This window comes from Cnephaeus nilssonii (genome assembly GCF_951640355.1).
Source record: "Cnephaeus nilssonii genome assembly, chromosome: 8".
Lineage (NCBI taxonomy): Eukaryota > Metazoa > Chordata > Mammalia > Chiroptera > Vespertilionidae > Cnephaeus > Cnephaeus nilssonii.
The window spans coordinates 39,106,743-39,125,145 of NC_137079.1; the positions used below are offsets into that span (position 1 = coordinate 39,106,743).

Genomic DNA, 18,403 nt, shown 5'->3' on the forward strand with positions numbered 1-18,403 from the left:
CAGCCACAAGATGGCGGCGCCCAGTCCCCTCAGCCCCACTGGAGTCCCCCAGTCCTTTCAGCCCCACCAGGGGATGAGAGGGGGCAGCAGGCGCATGGCACGGCCGGACCCACCCTCAGCCCCCCAGCCACCCAGGGCCAGCCCGAGGCACAGGCAAGCCTTGGATGGTGGCTGCCCAGCTGCCCAGGGTCACCCGAGGCTCAGGTAACCAGGGCCGGCCAAGGCTTGCGCTACTGGCAGTGGCAGCAGCAGATGTGTGATGGGGGCGTCGCCTTCCCTTGATCACCGGGTCGCCTCCAGCCCGTAAGGGCTCCCGGACTGTGAGAGGGGGCAGGCCGGGCGGAGGGACACCCCCTCCAGTGCATGAATTTTCATGCACCAGGCCTCTAGTTAATAATAATACAAGAATAAACTTTCACGTACTCACAACTGTAAACCTACTTTTGCCCCATCCTATATGTATACATATATATACATACATATGGTATGTGTGTATATATACAGTATATACATATATTTATACACATATATGTATTATCTATACAGTATATATATATATAGTATACCCAAAACTATTGAAAGCAGGATATCATAGCATTAGTTAACAATAGCTAAATGATGAAAGCAACCTAAGTGTCCATCGACAGATGACTATGGTATATACACTGAGTGGCCAGATTATTATGATCTCTGAACACATAATAATCTGGCCACTCAGTGTTTATCCTATATAATAAAAAACTAATATGCAAATTGTCCCCTCGACCAGGAGTTCGACCAGCAGGCAGGCCGGCCAACTGCCCATGTCCCCTCCCCCTGGCCAGGCTGGCCAGACCCCACCCATGCACAAATTCATGCACCGGGCCTCTAATATATATATATATATATATATATATATATATATATATATATATATATATATACACACACACACATACATACACACACACACACACACACACACACACACACACACACACATACTAGTGGCCTGGTGCACGAAATTCGTGCATGGGCGGGGGGTGTTCCTCAGCCCAGCCTGCACCCTCTCCAATCTGGGACCCCTTGAAGGATGTCCTACTGCTGGTTTACAGGGATTGGGCCTAAACTGGCAGTCAGACATCCCTCTCACAATCTGAGACTGCTGGCTCCAGCTGCTCGCCTGCCTGCCTGCCTGATTGCCCCTAACTACTCTGCCTGCCGGCCTGCTCGCCCCCAACTGTCCCCCGCTGCTGGCCTGCTCGCCCCCAAATGCCCCCCCCGCCAGCCTGATCACCCCCAACTGCCCACTGTGCCAGCCTGCTCACCCCCAACTGTCCCCCCTGCTGGCCTGCTCGCCCCCACCTTTCCTCCCCACTGGCCTGCTCACCCTCCCCCTGTTGGCCTGCTCACTCCAAACTGCCCCCCGCCGCTGTCCTGATCACCTCCAACTGACCCCCAATGATGGCCTGCTCACCCCCAACTGGTCTGACCCCCAATGGCCCCTGCCACCCCATCCTGGCCTGATCACCCCCCAGTGACCCAAGGTCCCAGCCCCTCCTTTTTTTCTTTTTCAGCGCCTCCTTGAGCAAAGGCCAGGGCCAGCTGGAAGCAAGTATCTAGGATTTATTTATCTTCTATAATTGAAACTTTGTAGCCTTGAGTGGAGGCCAGGGCCGGCCAGGGCAGGTGGGAAGCTTGGCTTCCTCCATCGCCTGGGCAACCCAAGCCTCCTGCTTGCTCCAGCTCCGTGGCTGGCCGCCATCTTGGTTGGGTTAATTTGCATACTCGCTCCTGATTGGCTGGTGGGCGTGGCTTGTGGCCATAGCAGCGTGACCATTAATTTGCATGTTTCTCTTTTATTAGTGTGTGTGTGTATATATATGTATACACACACACACACACACACACACACACACACACACACAAACTGAGTGGGCAGGTTATTATGCGTTCAGAGATCATGATAATCTGACCACTCAGTGTATATACAATGTGGTGTATATATACAATGGAATATTATTCAGCCTTAAAAAGGAAGGGCATTCTGACAGATGCTACAACATGGGTGGACCTTGAGGACATAATGCTCAGTGAAATAAGCCAGTCACAAGAAGACAAATCCTATGTGATACCACTTATATGAGGTACCAAGAGAAGTCAAATTCATAAAAAAGAAAGTAGAATGGTGGTCGTACTAATGGGGGATGGGTATTTGAGAGAAGAGTGGGAGTCGAGGGTTTGTTTAGCAGTAAAACCAGCCCAGCTTCCTAATTTTTCAGTTTTCTCCAGTGAGTTCTTTAGTTAAACATCTTTATGTACTGGTATCATCTGCTTGATATCTCCCTTTCTTCTACTCTTTTCTTACATGGTGGGGCAAGCCCCTGGCCAAGTCTGTAGGGTTTTAGCTAAAGTTCTGGTGCAGGGGGCGTGGGGGGTGGTTTTTGTTTTAAATACCATTACCTTTTGTTTTCATTTAGAAGATATGATAGTTATCCCTACTCTGAAGAAAGAAGTCTATTAGCTAATGACCAAGTTTTTATCTCTATTTTCAGGTTCACTACAATGTTGGCAAAAACCTGGCTGATAAAGGCAATCAAACAGCTGCCATCAGATATTATAGGGAAGCTGTGAGGTACTGCAGGCATTCTGTCTCATTTATATATATGTACTAGAGGCCCGGTACATGAAATTTCTGCACGGGAAGAGGTGATCCCTCAGCCCGGCCTGCACCCTCTCGCAATCCAGGACCCCTCGGGGGATGTCTGACTGACGTTTCACAATCTGGGACCGCTGGCTCCTAACCATTCACCTGCCTGCCTGCCTGATTGCCCCTAACCACTCGCCTGCCTGCCTGATAACCCTTAACCACTCTGCCTACCTGCCTGATTGCCCCTAACCCCTCTGCCTGCCTTCCTGATCACCCCAACCACTCACCTGCCTGCCTGATTGCCCCTGACCACTCTGCCTGCCTGCCTCATCGCGCCTAACCACTCTGCCTGATTGCCCCTAAGCACTCTGCCTGCTTGCCTGATCGCACCTAACCACCTCTGCCTCAGCCCCTGCCGCAGCGGCTTCCGGAAGGTCGTTCGACTGTCCGGTCTAATTAGCATATCATGCTTTTATTATTATAGATTGTTTTAACTTTCTAAAGTTAAAAACCTGTCCCCTTACCCTAGCCAGTTTGGCTCAGTGGATAGAGCATCGGCCTGTGGACTGATGGGTCCTAGGTTCAATTCCAGTCAAGGGCACATGCCTGGGTTGTGGGCTTGATCCCCAGTGAGGGCCGTACAGGAGGCAGCCAATCAATGATTCTCTCTCATCATTGATGTTTCTATCTCTCCCTTCCTCTCCCTTTCTCTCTAAAATCAATACAAATATATTAAAAAAAAAAAAAAAAAAAAAACCTGTCCCCTTAACGACCCCAACTTTAAGATACCCTTGCCAATTTCTGAGAGCTTAGTGAAGACAACTGAACATTAACAGATGGCTTGGTTTCTCTCTCCACTTTCAGATTAAATCCCAAGTATGTTCATGCCATGAATAATCTTGGAAATATTTTAAAGGAAAGGAATGAGCTACAGGAAGCGGAGGAGCTGCTGTCTTTGGCTGTACAAATACAGTAAGCATTGTTTTTAGAAGTCTGCTAGTGGGAAAGAAATGAGCTCCTGCCTTTTGGGGCCTGAGCCTTTCTTTTCCTTGTTTTCCTTTTCAAACTGCTCTTCCAGGCCAGACTTTGCTGCGGCGTGGATGAACTTAGGCATCGTGCAGAACAGCCTGAAACGGTTCGAAGCTGCTGAGCACAGCTACCGGACAGCAATCAGACACAGAAGAAAGTACCCCGACTGTTACTACAACCTCGGGCGTTTGGTAAGTGGCCTGTGACTGCAGAAGAAAAGTTTGTGTTTTTCTTTATTTGTAATAAAATGAGGATACTAATACCCCCTACTAGCATTCTCCATAAAGTTCTTTCACTTAGGTTTATCTCATTTGAAGGCAGCTATTTGATTTCCTTATATTTAACTTCTAAAGCTTTAATTAGAGAGCAGTCCAACTTGAATTAGCCAAGCTTAAGAGAGCACAGAGGCAATAGGTCAAACCAAAGAATAAATTAGAATTTTTAAAGTCCCTTGTGCCTTGCACTCCTAGGGATAAGGTAACTTCCTGATAAACATTAGTTTCTCTGTTTTGAAATCACAAATAAATACTGAGATTTTAAAAAAACACAAACCTATAATGTGATTTCTTTGATTTTTTATTTTTATTGAGTTTATTGGGGTGATATTGATTAATAAAATTATATAAGTTTCAGGTGTACAATTCTATGATACATCATCTATATATTATATTGTGTGTTCACCACCCCAAATCAAGTCTCCTTCCATCCCATTTATTTCCTCACCCTCTGGTAATCTCCATATTGTTGCCTGTGTCTGTGGGATTTTTTTTCTTTACTTAATCCCTTCACCTTTTCCACCAAGCCCCCTAACCCCCTTCCCCTCTGACAGCTATCAGTCTGTCTCAGTATCTATGAATCTGTTTCTATTTTGGTTGTTAGTTTATTTTATTCATTAGATTTCACATATACGTGAAATCATATACTTGTCTTTCTCGGACTGGCTTATTTCACTTAGCATAATGCTTTCCAAGTCCATCCATGCTGTAACAAAAGGTAAGATTTCACACACACACACACCCCTTTTTTTTTATGGCTGAGTAGTGTACCATTGTGTAAATGTGCCACAGCATTTTTATCCATTCATCTACAGGGGCACTTGAACTGCTTCCAAATCTTGGCTATTGTAAATAATGTTGCAGTGAACCCCTATTTTCATATATTCTTTCTAATTAGTGTTTCTGGTTTCTTGGGATATATTCCCAGAAGTGGAATTGCTGGGTCTTGAGGCAGTTGCGTTTTTAAATTTTTGAGGAAACTCCATACTGCTTTCCACGGGGGCTGCACCAACAGTACATGAGGGTCCCCTTTTCTCCACATCCTCGCCAATACTGGTTGTTTGTTGATTTATTGATGATAGCCGTTCTTGACAGGTGTGAGGTGATATCTCACTGTGGTTTTAATTTGCATTTCTCTGATGAGTAGTGATGTTGAGCATCTTTTCATATGTCTGTTGTTCTCTCTGGGGAGAGGGGCTGCAAGACAGTAAAACTTCAGCATAATCATGTAAGTAGAGACCAAAAAATTCAATCACACACAAAGCAGGTGGACCCTTGCAAAGTTAATTAAGTGAGAATAAGGGCTAGCTGAGGGACTGGCACAAATCGGGTGTTATCTGAATCCTTGCGTTGGTGGTTACTGCAGGGGTTACTGTCTCTATTTACTGTCTCTTTTAAACTAGTACTTGCATGACATATACTTGATTCCATATGAATTCCTTTTTCATTCTTTTTTTGGGGGGAAGGGGGAGCTCTTTTTTCATTTCATTGCATGCAAATGATCTAAACCTACAGCCTTCTAGGTTATGCTTTAAAGCCCTAATACTGAAATAGTCTTATTCCTTACCCCTAGTAGCTGCCTGTCACTGCAATTCCTTGGGGTTTGGAAAATACAGGATTTAAGCTAAATGTGCCTTCTGTAAGAATTACATCCCAAGAAAGGAAATTGGAATATAAAACATAGGTTTTTATCATGTGCTCCAGTGCTTGGAATTCATTCCCACTTTCGTGTAGAAGGTCATGTATACTATTAAATAGGCTGATACTTGTCCTGGCTGGTGTGGTTCAGTTGGTTGGAGCGTCATCCCATACACCAGAAGGTTGCAGGTTTGATTCCAGTTGAGGGCACATACCAAAGTTGTGGGTTAGATCCCCAGTCAACGCATGTGCAAGAGGCAACCCGTCAATGTATCTCTCTCATATTGATGTTTCCCTCTTGCTCTCCCTTCCTCCCTCTCCGAAAATCAGTAGTAATAAAATAATTTAAATAGACTGAGACCTTTATTGCTCTCTGAGTATATTGTTTACTAATTATGCTGCCATGAAGTGATCTTCCTCTTTCCTTCTGCCAACTGTTCTTGCTTATTTAAAGATTTTGCTCTCCATTGTTGTTTAATTATCCAGCCTTTGCCTGCGTGACAGCTTAAAAGCATTAAGAGCTTAATCTTTTAACAGCTCAACCAACGCATTTATATATTGACAAATAAAATGAACAAAATAACTTAAAAGTTTCTTTTTTAAAAACCCTCCTTAAAGTAAAGGCAAAAATAAAGGAATGGGACTATATCAAGCTAAAAAGCTTCTGCACAGCAAAAGAAACAACAAAACAAAAAGATAGCCAACCAGACGGGAGATGATATTTGCAAGCAGTAGCTCCAGCAAAGGTGTAATCTCCATAAAGAACTCATATAACTCAACACCAAGCGAACAAACAAGCCGATCAAAAAGTGGGAAGAGGACCTGGAAATACACCTTTTCCCCAGAAGACACACGAATAGCCAATAGATATATGAAAAGATGTTCAACCTCACTGGCAATTAGGGAAATGCAAATCAAAACTACCATGAGATACCACCTCACACCTGTTAGAGCGGCCATTATCAACAAGACAAGCAGTAACAGTGTTGGAGAGGTTGTGGGGAAAAAAGGAACCTTCATTCACTGCTGGTGGGAATGTAGATTGGTGCAAGCAGTCTGGCGATTCCTCAAAAAATTAAGACTAGAGCTACCATACAACCCAGTAATTCCTTTGCTGGGTATATACCCAAAACACTCAAAATCATGTATTCACAAAGATATATATACACCCCTGTGTTCATTGCAACATTATTCATGGTGACCAAGAAATGGAAACAGCCGAAGTGTCCTGTAATAGAGGACTGGATAAAGAAGATGTGGTAAATATATACAATGGAATACTACTCAGCCATAAGAAAGGGTGAAATAGCACCATTTCCAACAACATGGATGGACCTTGAGAACATTATGCTAAGTGACATAAGTCAGTCAGAGAAAGCTACGAACTGAGTCATTTCACTCATATGCGGGATATAAAAGTGAAACTCATGAACACAAACAGCAGTGTGGTGATTGCCAGAGGGAAGGGGCTGGTGAGAGGAGATATTTGACTTTGGGTGGTGGGCTCATGGTGCAATATACAGATCTTGTAACATAGAAACCCACACCTGAAACCTATATGTTCATGTTGACCAATGTCACCCCAATCAATTTAAATATTTTTAAAATCCTCTTTAGTCACTGTTTAGTAACAGGGGACAGATATGTATTTTGATTTCTGGATCCAGATAAGAAAAGAATATAATGCCGTTCTCCTGTGAAACAGGAATTGGCAAGAGCTGGATTACTTGGGACATATTACTGATAATAGAGAACTATAACAATAGTGACTGGGGATATTTACTAGAGACACGTCATTATGCAGGGACTAATTGCATCAGGCAGGATCCATTCAGGAAAATAGAAACCATTGCAAGTTAAACAATTGTTAAAAGGCCAGAAGAACAAAAATGGAAAGGTGATATTAACTCAGAGAGTCAAGGGAAACAAACGGGAGGAGGTGGTGCCACCAGAAGGTAAGAGCTCAGAGAAGGGGCCACCATCTCCGGAGCTACCACAGCCTCAAGAGCTGAGGTCATTAAGGCAGAACCACTGCTTCCTGCCGTGGCACTATGGAGGACGGGACATAGGCACTTCAGAGATGCTGCCAAGAAACAGAAAGGAGAGAGAGTAGAGGGAAAGCACTACTCCCCTCTTCCTACCAGCTGATAGTCACCTCTGACTCCTATTGGCAGAATCTTAACAAGGAGCAAGGAGCAAAGGACCCTGGGAAATGTAGTATGGAGAGTATAGAAGGACAGGCATAGATCTAATAAATATATAACATGTGCATTACATATCCACTTTCTGGATGCATAGTTCTTGCTAAATTACCATTTGTCTCTGCTTTCCTTAAAGTGCTTGTTCACTTGGTATAGAAGCTAAGAAGGATGAAGGTCAACACGAAATAAAAGTAAATTTCAGTCTGTTGTTATTCTTTAATAAATAGTAATAATAATCCTATCTAATAAAAGAGTAATATGCAAATTGACCATACCTCCGCTACACCCACAAGCCACGCCCACCAGCCAATCAGGAGCGAGTATGCAAATGAACCCAACCAAGATGGCTGTGGCCACAGAGAGAGCAGAAGGCTTGGGTTTCCCTGGCAATGGAGGAAGCCAAGCTTTCCACCTGCCCTGGCCTGCCTTGGCCTCCGCTTAAGGCTACAAAGTTTCAATTATAGAAGATAAATAAATCCCAACAAAAATGGCTGTGGCCACGGAGCGAGCAGGAGGCTTAGCTCCGCTCAAGGCTACAAAGTTTCAATTATAGAAGATAAATAAATCCCAGATACCAGGGCCTCCGCTTGGGTCGCCAGGGGGCATGGCCGGCCTGCAAACCACCACAGGCCGCTCGCCCAGGCCACCCCATGCCCCAAGGGAACCCCCACCCTGATCTGGGACACCCTTCAGGGCAAAGCAGCTGGCCCCCACCTGTGCACCAGGCCTTTATCCTATCTAATAAAAGAATAATGGGCAAATTGACCATCACTCCAACACACAAGATGGCTGCCCCCATGTGGTCAAAGATGACTGACCCCATGTAGACACAAGATGGCCACCACAAGATGGCCAGCAGGGGAGGGCAGTTGGGAGGGACCAGGTCTGCAAGGGAGAGCAGTTGGGAGCGATCAAGCCTGCAGGGGAGGGCAGTTAGGGGTGACCAGGCCTGCAGAGGAGGGAAGTTGGGGGCGACCAGGCCTGCAGGGAAGGGCAGCTGTGGGGGGACCCAGGCCTGTAGGGAAGAGCAGTTGAGGGGGACCAGGCCTGCAGGGGAGGGCAGTTAGGGGCAATCAGGCTGGCAGGGGAGCAGTTAGGCATCAATCATGCTGGCAGGGGAGTGGTTAGTGGCTGATCAGGCTGGCAGGCAGAAGTTAGGGGCAATTGGGAAGGCAGGAAGGCAAGCAGTTGGGAGCCAGCAGTCCTGGATAGTGAAAGGGATGTCCGACTGCCCGTTTAGGCCCGATCCCGATCCCGGTAGGATCGGGCCTAAACGGGCAGTCAGACATCCCTCGAGGGGTCCCAAGTTTGAGAGGGTGCAGGCTGGGCTGAGGGACACACCCCCACACCCCGTGCACGAATTTCGTGCACCGGGCCTCTAGTAATAGTAATAAATAGCAAAATATGTGAGGAATTGTATTGTTGCTTTAAATGAAGTTACGCTGGTTTTCCTGGGTGTGTTAGAAAGAATGTCACCACAGATTTTGTCTACTCAAATGCATGTCATTTGCTGGAGAGAACTGACCAAGAAATCAATGGGAACATCAAATATAGAGAGACAATTAAATGTTGGAGTAATTAGTAGTCTAAATTATTTTAAGGTTTTGAACTTTTTATATCATTTCCTTATTTAAGGGATAAGATTCAGAAACTTGAGTTTCCAAGCCTCGTGGGAAATTCTGACAACCTCTTAAGCAAATGGGTATTTGTAAATGTTTTCATAATTTATTATACCTCTTTTGCATAATATGCCACCTATTTGTGGTGTGGGTCACAGGGCAAGGCAAAATGTTTCTGTTTTCTAAGGAAAAGACAGACCTGACAGTCGGTAAGAAAATAGCCTTAAACTCTGATAAATTGTTATCATTTGTACTCTTTGCAGACTTAAAGGAACCAAGTTCATTCAGGTGAGATGTGCATTTGAACTGAGTTAAAGAGGGCAAGAGGGTCACCTGCTAAAAAATCCATCCCTTTCTCCCTTGGCGCACTTTTGGTAACTGTGCCAATTGAGAGCCAGCCATTTTGTCTTCTGTTACCAATGTTAGACAACACTGCCTGTCAAAAGAAAGCAATAGCCCTAACCAGTTTGGCTCAGTGGATAGAGCATTGGCCTTCGGACTGAAGGGTCCCAGGTTCGATTCTGGTCAAGGGCATGTGCCTTGGTTGCGGGCACATCCCCAGTGGGGGGCGTGCAGGAGGCGGCTGATCGATGTTTCTCTCTCATCGATGTTTCTGGCTCTCTATCCCTCTCCCTTCCTCTCTGTAAAAAATTAATAAAATATATATATATTTTTAAAGAAAGCAATAGATAATCCTCTCCTTTCTAAAGGAGGCTAGCAGGCTCCAAATGCCCAGGGGTTCTACAGCACCGCTTACGACTTTTCCAGGGAGATTACAAGTCTGGTCTACTCATCGTTTTTTATGAAGCTTAGATGTAGGCAGGAAGAGGCACACGGTGAAGTTGACACATTTAGCTTGTAATCACATTAAATATTTTTTTTACCCTTAACTAAAAACTTACCAAAGATGGATTATGTGAAGTCTTCCTAGAAAAGGACTAATGATTAGGTTTTTAACTTCTCTCTCATCACTAGCCTGAAATAGGATTTGACACCTGGAGTCACTAAGTTATGGGTTCCAGGTAAGATGTGGTAGGCTTGAGAGCTAGACCACCAGGTTCTAACCCGGCCCTACTATTTCTAGATGTATAACTTTGGAGATGTTACTTAATTACTCTGTGCCTCAGTTGCTTCATATGTAAAATGGGGATAGATATCTACTTCATTGGGATTGTTTTGAGGATTAAGTAAATTGATATGGAAAATTAGAAACTCAATCAATCCAGGTTAGATTTTATTTGATTTGGGGTTTGGTTTCAGTTATGCCTTAGAGAGACGAATAAAAATATTGGAAAGTTGATTTTTCCGGTCCATGCTTTATTTTCAGTATGCAGATCTAAACCGTCACGTGGATGCGTTGAATGCATGGAGAAATGCCACTGTGCTGAAGCCAGAGCACAGCCTGGCTTGGAACAACATGATCATACTCCTTGATAACACAGGTACAGAAAGGCGAATTACATACACCAGGGGAGTCATTTCCCGGGGCAGTACCACTGAGTAATTAGGAAATGTAGTTTATTGGGGAGGGCTTTCCTAGTGTGTGCTAGAGTTGTTGTCTTTAAAAGTGATGATGGGATTTAATATTTTGCACTACAAAATGTCTATTCTTCTAGAACATGGAGCTTCCTTTGATATATTAGAATATAAATGTCTGGGGAAATGGTACTTGGCTTACAATTGGTGTTGAGTCCTGAAGGAAAATGTGTGCTAACCTCTCATTTCTCTGAAGCCTGTTCTCTGGCAGCGCCCAGCAGCTAGGACGCTGGAGGTAACCAAAGTGAGCGGCAATGCTCTGGGCTTGTGCAATGGGCGGTGCTAGGTCCATGCTCTAAAGCTCATGGACCGTTCTCAAAGCAGATGCCCTCAAACCTACACTCAGAGATTCTTATTTTATATACTAGAGGCCCGATGCACGAAAATTCATGCAAGAGTAGGCCTTTCTTCCCCCGGCTGCTGGCACTGGCTTCCCTCCCCACCGGCTTCCCTCTGGCACCCGGGACCCAGGCTTCCCTCCTTCAGCCTCCAGCAGGCACCCAGGACACGGGTTGGCTTTCCTCGGGCCCTGGCTTCATCAGGAAGGAAGTCTGGAAGACGTCTGGTCTAATTAGCATATTACTCTTTTATTATTATAGATAATGCTAATAACGGCCTTGATCTAGTTCCTTAGCCGTTGACAGACTTGATCCACTAGGACAGTGGTCGGCAAACTGCGGCTTTCGAGCCACATGCGGCTCACGAGCCGCGGTTTGCCACTCTGTTGGCTAATGAGTTTGCCGACCACTGGGATAGGGGCTTAATCACAAGGAACAACAACAGCCTGTAATTATTGGAATCGAGAGTCTAGGTCAGTGGTCGGCAAACTCATTAGTCAACAGAGCGGCAAACCGCAGCTCGCGATCCGCATGGCTCGTGAGCCGCAGTTTGCCGACCACTGCACTAGGAGACACTCTGCTCCTCTAGTTTTAAAAATTCAAGCATCTCATAAGAAATGGTAGTTTTCATTTGGCTGACTCTGAAGCCAGTGAGTAGGCCATCTAATCAGTGTGGATAAGAGATACTCACTTGTTTCTAATGAAGGCATAGAACATGTCCTTCAGTATGACACATATCCCGTTATTAAAGTGTCCCTGCGATGTTCTTTTTCTGCAGGCTTGTTTTCTCTGATTTGGGTATAATGGGTATCTGGGAGAAAATTAAAATTAGGTTTCATGCGAAATTTAATCAAAAGCCGTTTCTGTATTACGTCAGAATGGCACTGGGCTGCATTGGCTTTGCAACCGATAGGATCGTGTGTGTGTGTGTGTGTGTGTGTGTGTGTGTGTGTGTGTGTTACACATTTACATTGATTTTCTTAAGTAGTTTATTCATAATCATTGTGTCTAATGTACGTAAACCCTGTTAGAGAGAGACCAAAATACTAGTACGTGTTTTTCCTTTTTTACTCGCAGGTAATTTAGCCCAAGCTGAAGCAGTTGGAAGAGAGGCGCTGGAATTAATACCTAATGATCACTCTCTGATGTTCTCGTTGGCAAACGTACTGGGGAAGTCCCAGAAATACAAGGTGTGTGTAAACTGCAGGCCATGATTTCTTGCAATTCATGCCAGCCTCTGACAGAAGCCATAAGCGTTACTTGGGCCCAGTTAAATTCGGAATTAGACCAAAACAGGGGTAGCAGTACACCAGTGTGGCTTGGTCAGTTTGCTTCCTGGAGAAGTTGCCCCCAAAAATAGGATTTGCAGGGTCAAACTCTGTGTTCTTTGTCATCGGAATTCACTACCATTGCTCAGATGTGGGCGGGGAGGAGAAGGCCAAGAAGAGGTGCATCTTCGCAGATGCCCCGGCCCCGCCCTGGCGAGACGCTGTGAGCCGGCCCCTTGCAGTGGGGCTGGAGCTCTGGGTTTAGATGTGGGTGACGTCTTCCACACTAAAGGAAGTAGCAGCCCATGGAGAATGCAGGACTGGTTCCTGCTGCTTCCAAGTGTTTCCTCATCGAGAGCTAAGTTATAGGTAATCTGCAAGGCCCTAGAAATTCCTGACCAATGAACAACCCAAGGTACTAATTTATCCGGGCTCTATCTACCTGGGTTGGCCAGGAGGAGACTGTGAATCCGAAAAGGTGTGTTGAAGAGGACTCCGCGTTGCTAATACTGGTGATCTCAAGCTTTAATTCTACCAGAATCACCAGGGGAGGGTGCTAGAATGGAGATGTCCACCGTCCTCCCCAATACGTGGTCGGCTGCGTAAGGTCAGGGGATTTGCATTGTTAACCGGCATCCTCGGTATCTAACACGGATGTTACAGAAAACACTTTCAGAAGCACTGCTTTAGTCCATTCATGAGGGAGGTTTTTTCTTTTAAAATTGTGGGCCACATCTGATTTTAATCGCACTAGGCATCAAGGTGGTGATTCATTCATACTTGTCCTGTTATTTACCTCTCCTGTCCTGCTCATTAGGTATCATTGCCAGTATAATTTCCCATAACAACAGTAACATATTTCTTGCATTTATCTCATTTTTGAATGTCAGGTTGTTTAATAGCTTCAATACCCATTTTAGCATTTCTAGATTTTACTCCAGAGATGGCTTTTTGAAAGGGTGAAGTTTTATTTTTTACGGATCTATTTGTGTAGGGGTGGGGGTGCAGAAAGGAGGTGAGGTGTGTGTGTGTTCCCCTTCTAATGACCTTTCCAGCCATCTGTGTCAGCCTGGGGCATCTTGGGGGTGTCCAGGGACCACCCACAGCGAGTCTTCAAGATTCAGCTGAGGTGAGGATACAGAAGATGAGATCTGAACGAAGAGGCTTGCTATGAACTCTTCAGGAGCTGCCCCAAGGAGGGACGGGGTGGCACACTATGAGCCGTGCGTCAGCCACCACGCCCTGGCTTCCTACATTTTTTAAATTCAAGATTTGGAATTTTAAACCCCTGTGTAGGGTTTTCTCCCACAGAAATGACACCTGTTGCTATTGGTCAGCCATTGCCACCTGTTCCTGCAGAGCCCCGGGTGGGAGCTCTGGAGAGGAGGCCGAGGTGGGGCTCGCGGGGTGCACGGAGCCTGGCCTCCAGCTCGGCATGGTCCCCACCAGGACAGATGTCTGCTGCTCGTGCAACTCCCTTTTCACCTAAGCTTTTGCTGTTTCAGATTCTCATGAACTTTTGATGAATCTCTTTAGTGAGCCTGGAGCCTTTTTGAGGTCAGAGTCCTCAGTCCTATTCTTCCACCTCCACTGCTGCCCAGTGTGCTAATGGGCGTTTATTAAGCGCCCCAGTAGTAATTGTGAAATGGCTGAATGCGTCTCACATTTGGCTCTGAAACATTTAAGCTTCCAGAATCTCTGTTGAGACTTCGATGTGCAGAGTGAGTGTTCTCGTTATTATACCCCTGTGAGTACGGGACATCTGTTTATGCGAGCAGCCCCTTTTATCTAACAGCAGTCACTTAACCAGTCCTTAGTTTACTCATCTGTACAACAGAAATGGTGATAGGGAAAAATGCACAAGAAGGTAATTTATAACTATTGAATGGTATATAATACACACACACACACACACACACACACACAGACTAGTATATACAATAATTTTAGTTCAATGATTATTAAATGAAATTCTAAGGATCATTAAAGCCAATTAGATTTGATATTACTTATTGCCATTTAATTTCCAATTTATGGCTAATGTGGTACAGCAAAAATATAAGAATAATGTTTTAGTGCTTAAAATATTGTCTCTCGATCTAATTCCTCTTTCTATATTGCCTGTTCCACAGATTATGTTTACAGAGCAGTTTCCCCAATTCCAGACATTTATGCCACATCTTCATGAATTTCTTTGGTCACATCTACATATTACTTTTTTTTAAAATATCTTTTACTTAATTATCTTTATTTAAATTTTTAACACAGATAAATGTATTAAAGTGGAAACATAATATTGCTATAAATATAAGGTAACTGAAAATAAAATAATTTTTCTAAATCTCAGGTAGGTACTATTGCTGGCCAGGGCTCTGATCCTGAGGTTTGCCTTCTTTTAGCTTCAAAGGGATAATAGCAGATGTTGAGGCTGTGGCCCCCAAATCACCACCAGACAGAGACTTTTGTGTGGGATGAACGGGAAGAAAGGAAGGCAAATTAGAGGGAACTGCTCACTTCCTATGTGACTTGTGGTTTCATCTTAACTCTGGACTGCCTGCATTAGGCCCTGGTTGGAGCAGGCTCCAGGATGTCCCTTGTGAAACTCTGTCCGTAGTTTAAGGGTGCTGCCTGCCAGCCGTTGTGGCTGAACTGACCTCTGACTGCCCCGTCCGCTCCACCCAGATGTAAAGACCCTCGCTTGTTCCTTCGTAACGCCTTTCTCTGTCTCACATGTTGCCCTAAACCTTTGTTAAGTCCATCTTGTCTAATGCACTTCAGAAAATAATATTCTTCTCCCTTTCTGTGGATGAAAAAATATCCCTGATTTAAAATGTGAGTTTATTTATTCCTTGGCACAAATCAGCATGTTACCTGGGTCTCTAAGCATCCACACACTTCCACAGAAGATCAGTTTTATAAGCAGTTCATTGCTCCCCGGAACAGGGCATTAATCTAAAAGATGAGCATTTCCTGGGCCTTGAATGCCCACAGGCGTTTGTAATCGAAACAGGCCTCCGGCCCAGGGCCCACAAACAGTCCCAGGGGCCAATGAAGCCTCCTTTTAAGGTTGCCCCAGTGCTGTCTGAGAGGGAGGGTGTCTAGCCCACACTCACCGTGCCCCCAAACCTGCTCTTCCTCCCGACACCTCTTTTGTCAACGTGCTATCATTTTCCTATCTTCCAGGCTCATTTTTTCCTCCCCCATCACCTCGCTCGTTTTCCTATTTTCCCATTCCTTCCCACCCAGCCTCCTCCTCATCCCTCGGGGTTCAGGCCCTGCCTAGCCAAGAGCAGCAGCCCCTAATGGGGCGTAAGCCCTGAGACCCTCCCTGTGCACAGCACCCTGAACATTCCCAGACCTGACTTCGGCTCCACGCCATCTTGAATGATGTCCACACTGATGGGCATTTGAGAAATTAGTTAATCAGGCAATGAATCTAGCATCCTCCAACTCCTGACTTGATTTTTATCTCTGTCAGCTTTCTCTCACTAGCACATTTGGCATGTCGTGGAGCATTTTAAACTAGACTCAGATTCCCTGGCTTTCCTATTTCTCAAATTTTAGGTTTTAAATGGAAACATTTGAAAATCATCAGAAACAGCACTGCTACTTAGAAACTGCTACAAATCTATACAATTCATTTTATTTTTCCCCCGGTGTTCCTGAGAGAGCAGGAAAATCTTAGGCTTCCTTGAAGGAGTTGCAGCTTCTAAAACTTGGAATGTGGGCGCTGTCTCTGAGCTGAGCTCCGAGAGTGATGCTTGCTGACATCCCGGGTGCTGTTATTTTGAGTCTTTATCCGTCCCCCTTGGACGACATTTCTAAAATGCACACGTTCTTCTGCCACTTCCGTCGAAAAGGTGGTGGTTTCAGGGATGTCTGCCCAGCTTCCCAGCCTGTTCCTCAGGAGTGCCACGGGCCATTATGGAGCAAGGAACAAGGAAACTAGACTTCTTACACTTCGTAAAGTGCTGGGACCTGCAGTGGGAAGCCCACCTGGGAAAACCCGCCCAGGGCACAGATAGAAGGAGCAGGCCTGTCCCCAAACTGACGAGAGCACGCTGGGCCCTTGGGGAACAGGAGTAGGTGGCGGGAATGGCTGTTCCCGGCAGGTGTCAGTGGGAACCACCAGGCATCTTTATTTCTCCACATTTGGGTAGAAAGGGACCAGCCAGCCAGCCATGGCCAGTAATGATCAGGGAAGCAAACACTCGGCCGTGCTTCTTAGGACCCCATTGGAAGTGAGTTCTACATGAGGGGAATGCAAATCTATAGAAAGATCAGTTCACGCACATCAGGGGCATTTGGTCACGGTCACATACAATACTGCGATGGCTGAGGTGACAGGCGGCTGCCTCTCCCTCATTCTCTCTGCTCATTTTTTCCAGCTGAAGGGACTGCTTCTGGGTTGTGGGCTGTTGGGGGAGATTAAAAGAGCCCCAACTCCTACCTTGAGTACCCTGGAAATGAGTTCCTTGATGCTGACTGAAAATGACACTTTCATAGGTGTCTTCAACAGTCCAGCCCTTTTCAGTCTTTTGGCCTTCACTTGCCCTCCACTGCACCCTGAGCTGAGCTACTTGCCTGAAGTCCCAGAATTCCTGCCACTTCATTAAGGCATGTGGCAGAGCTCATTAGCATACTCATTTTCTCTCTTCAGCCACCATCGCTTTCCATTGCTCCCACTCCACTAACTATGGCCCTGTCACCTTTGCCCTGTCACACGCTTCCCCGATTGTCCTTCCAAGCCTCTTCTCAACAGGGTGTGGCTGTGCTGGGCTTCCCAGTGTCCCTGGAAGAAGGATGAGGTGGTCCCAAAACAGGACATTAAGGATTCGAAAACCATATGCAATAATAACACTATGCACTGGTTTTGTATTGTGTGCATTACCTTTTTATGTCTTTTATTTTTTTAGGAATCTGAAGCGTTATTCCTCAAAGCAATTAAAGCTCATCCAAATACTGCAAGTTACCATGGCAATTTGGGTAAGGAAACTTTTCAATTTGAATCATATGGAAAGTCTATGTAATTTTGATGAAATGGGTGTATTTCTGTAAAAATGATATTGGAAGAGTAGTTTTTTCAAACCTAGCCTGTATCATCCTTTCAAAAATGTGTGTTTTGTTTTGTTTTTTTAAAGAAATCATTATACTAAAATGGGAGGTAAATAATAGTCATATTTACAGATCTTAGTTATGTGACCAGAACAGCCCCCAAAATCATTCACTCTGATGATAAAACTCGGATTTTCTTTCTTTATGCGAAGGATGTTAGGAATGTTAAACAGATGTGCTGTGGAATTTTGCTCTCTGACTTACAGCCTTTTCCCGTCTTGCATAGTGGACCTTCCATCCTAGCCTGTCCTCCACTTTCTTATGTTCTCCTATGCCTTAGCTAGAAATGCATATGCAAAGATTTGTTCCCTAGAATTCCTTTCTTCCGTTATACATCTCAATAACTAAGATTTTTAGAGCACAGTAGGTTGATGTTTAGAATGCTCAATCATGTGACTATTTTTTTTTTTTACCAAATCCGTTGCCTGCAGACTCTGTAGTCATGACCCATGCATAGTTGCTCTTCTGCCCATCTAGCAAATTGGTTTTACCTGCAAAATCATTATAATCTTCAGAAGCTTGCCATTCTAATAATTAGATTTACATTAACTATCACTCTAGGGTCAGACCTTGATGTGAGTGCCCTTATTTTCAACTGGCAAAAAACAAGCTATTATTTGGGGGGAATCTTTATGTAACGTAAATAGGGCTCTGAGCAATGAGGGAGCCCCGCCCTAGCTATTCAGCCTGGCTTCCTGGAAATTTCGTGGCAGGACTGAGAAACTTAATGCACTCTTCCTTTTACTTTTTATGTA

At 45.0% G+C, this 18,403-nt stretch overlaps 1 protein-coding gene across 4 annotated transcripts in view; it reads left to right on the forward strand.

Annotated features, from left to right (window-relative positions):
* The window catches only part of TMTC4 (transmembrane O-mannosyltransferase targeting cadherins 4), a 64,027-nt gene that overhangs the window by 44,116 nt on the left and 1,508 nt on the right, over window positions 1-18,403 (forward strand). For all 4 annotated transcript variants that reach the window (XM_079779443.1, XM_079779440.1, XM_079779442.1 and 1 more), the window contains exons 12-17: window positions 2,535-2,614; window positions 3,494-3,601; window positions 3,708-3,849; window positions 10,719-10,833; window positions 12,343-12,455; window positions 17,450-17,519. In XM_079779443.1, coding sequence (XP_079635569.1) covers window positions 2,535-2,614; window positions 3,494-3,601; window positions 3,708-3,849; window positions 10,719-10,833; window positions 12,343-12,455; window positions 17,450-17,519 — 628 coding nt within the window. The remainder of the gene's footprint in view (window positions 1-2,534; window positions 2,615-3,493; window positions 3,602-3,707; window positions 3,850-10,718; window positions 10,834-12,342; window positions 12,456-17,449; window positions 17,520-18,403) is intronic.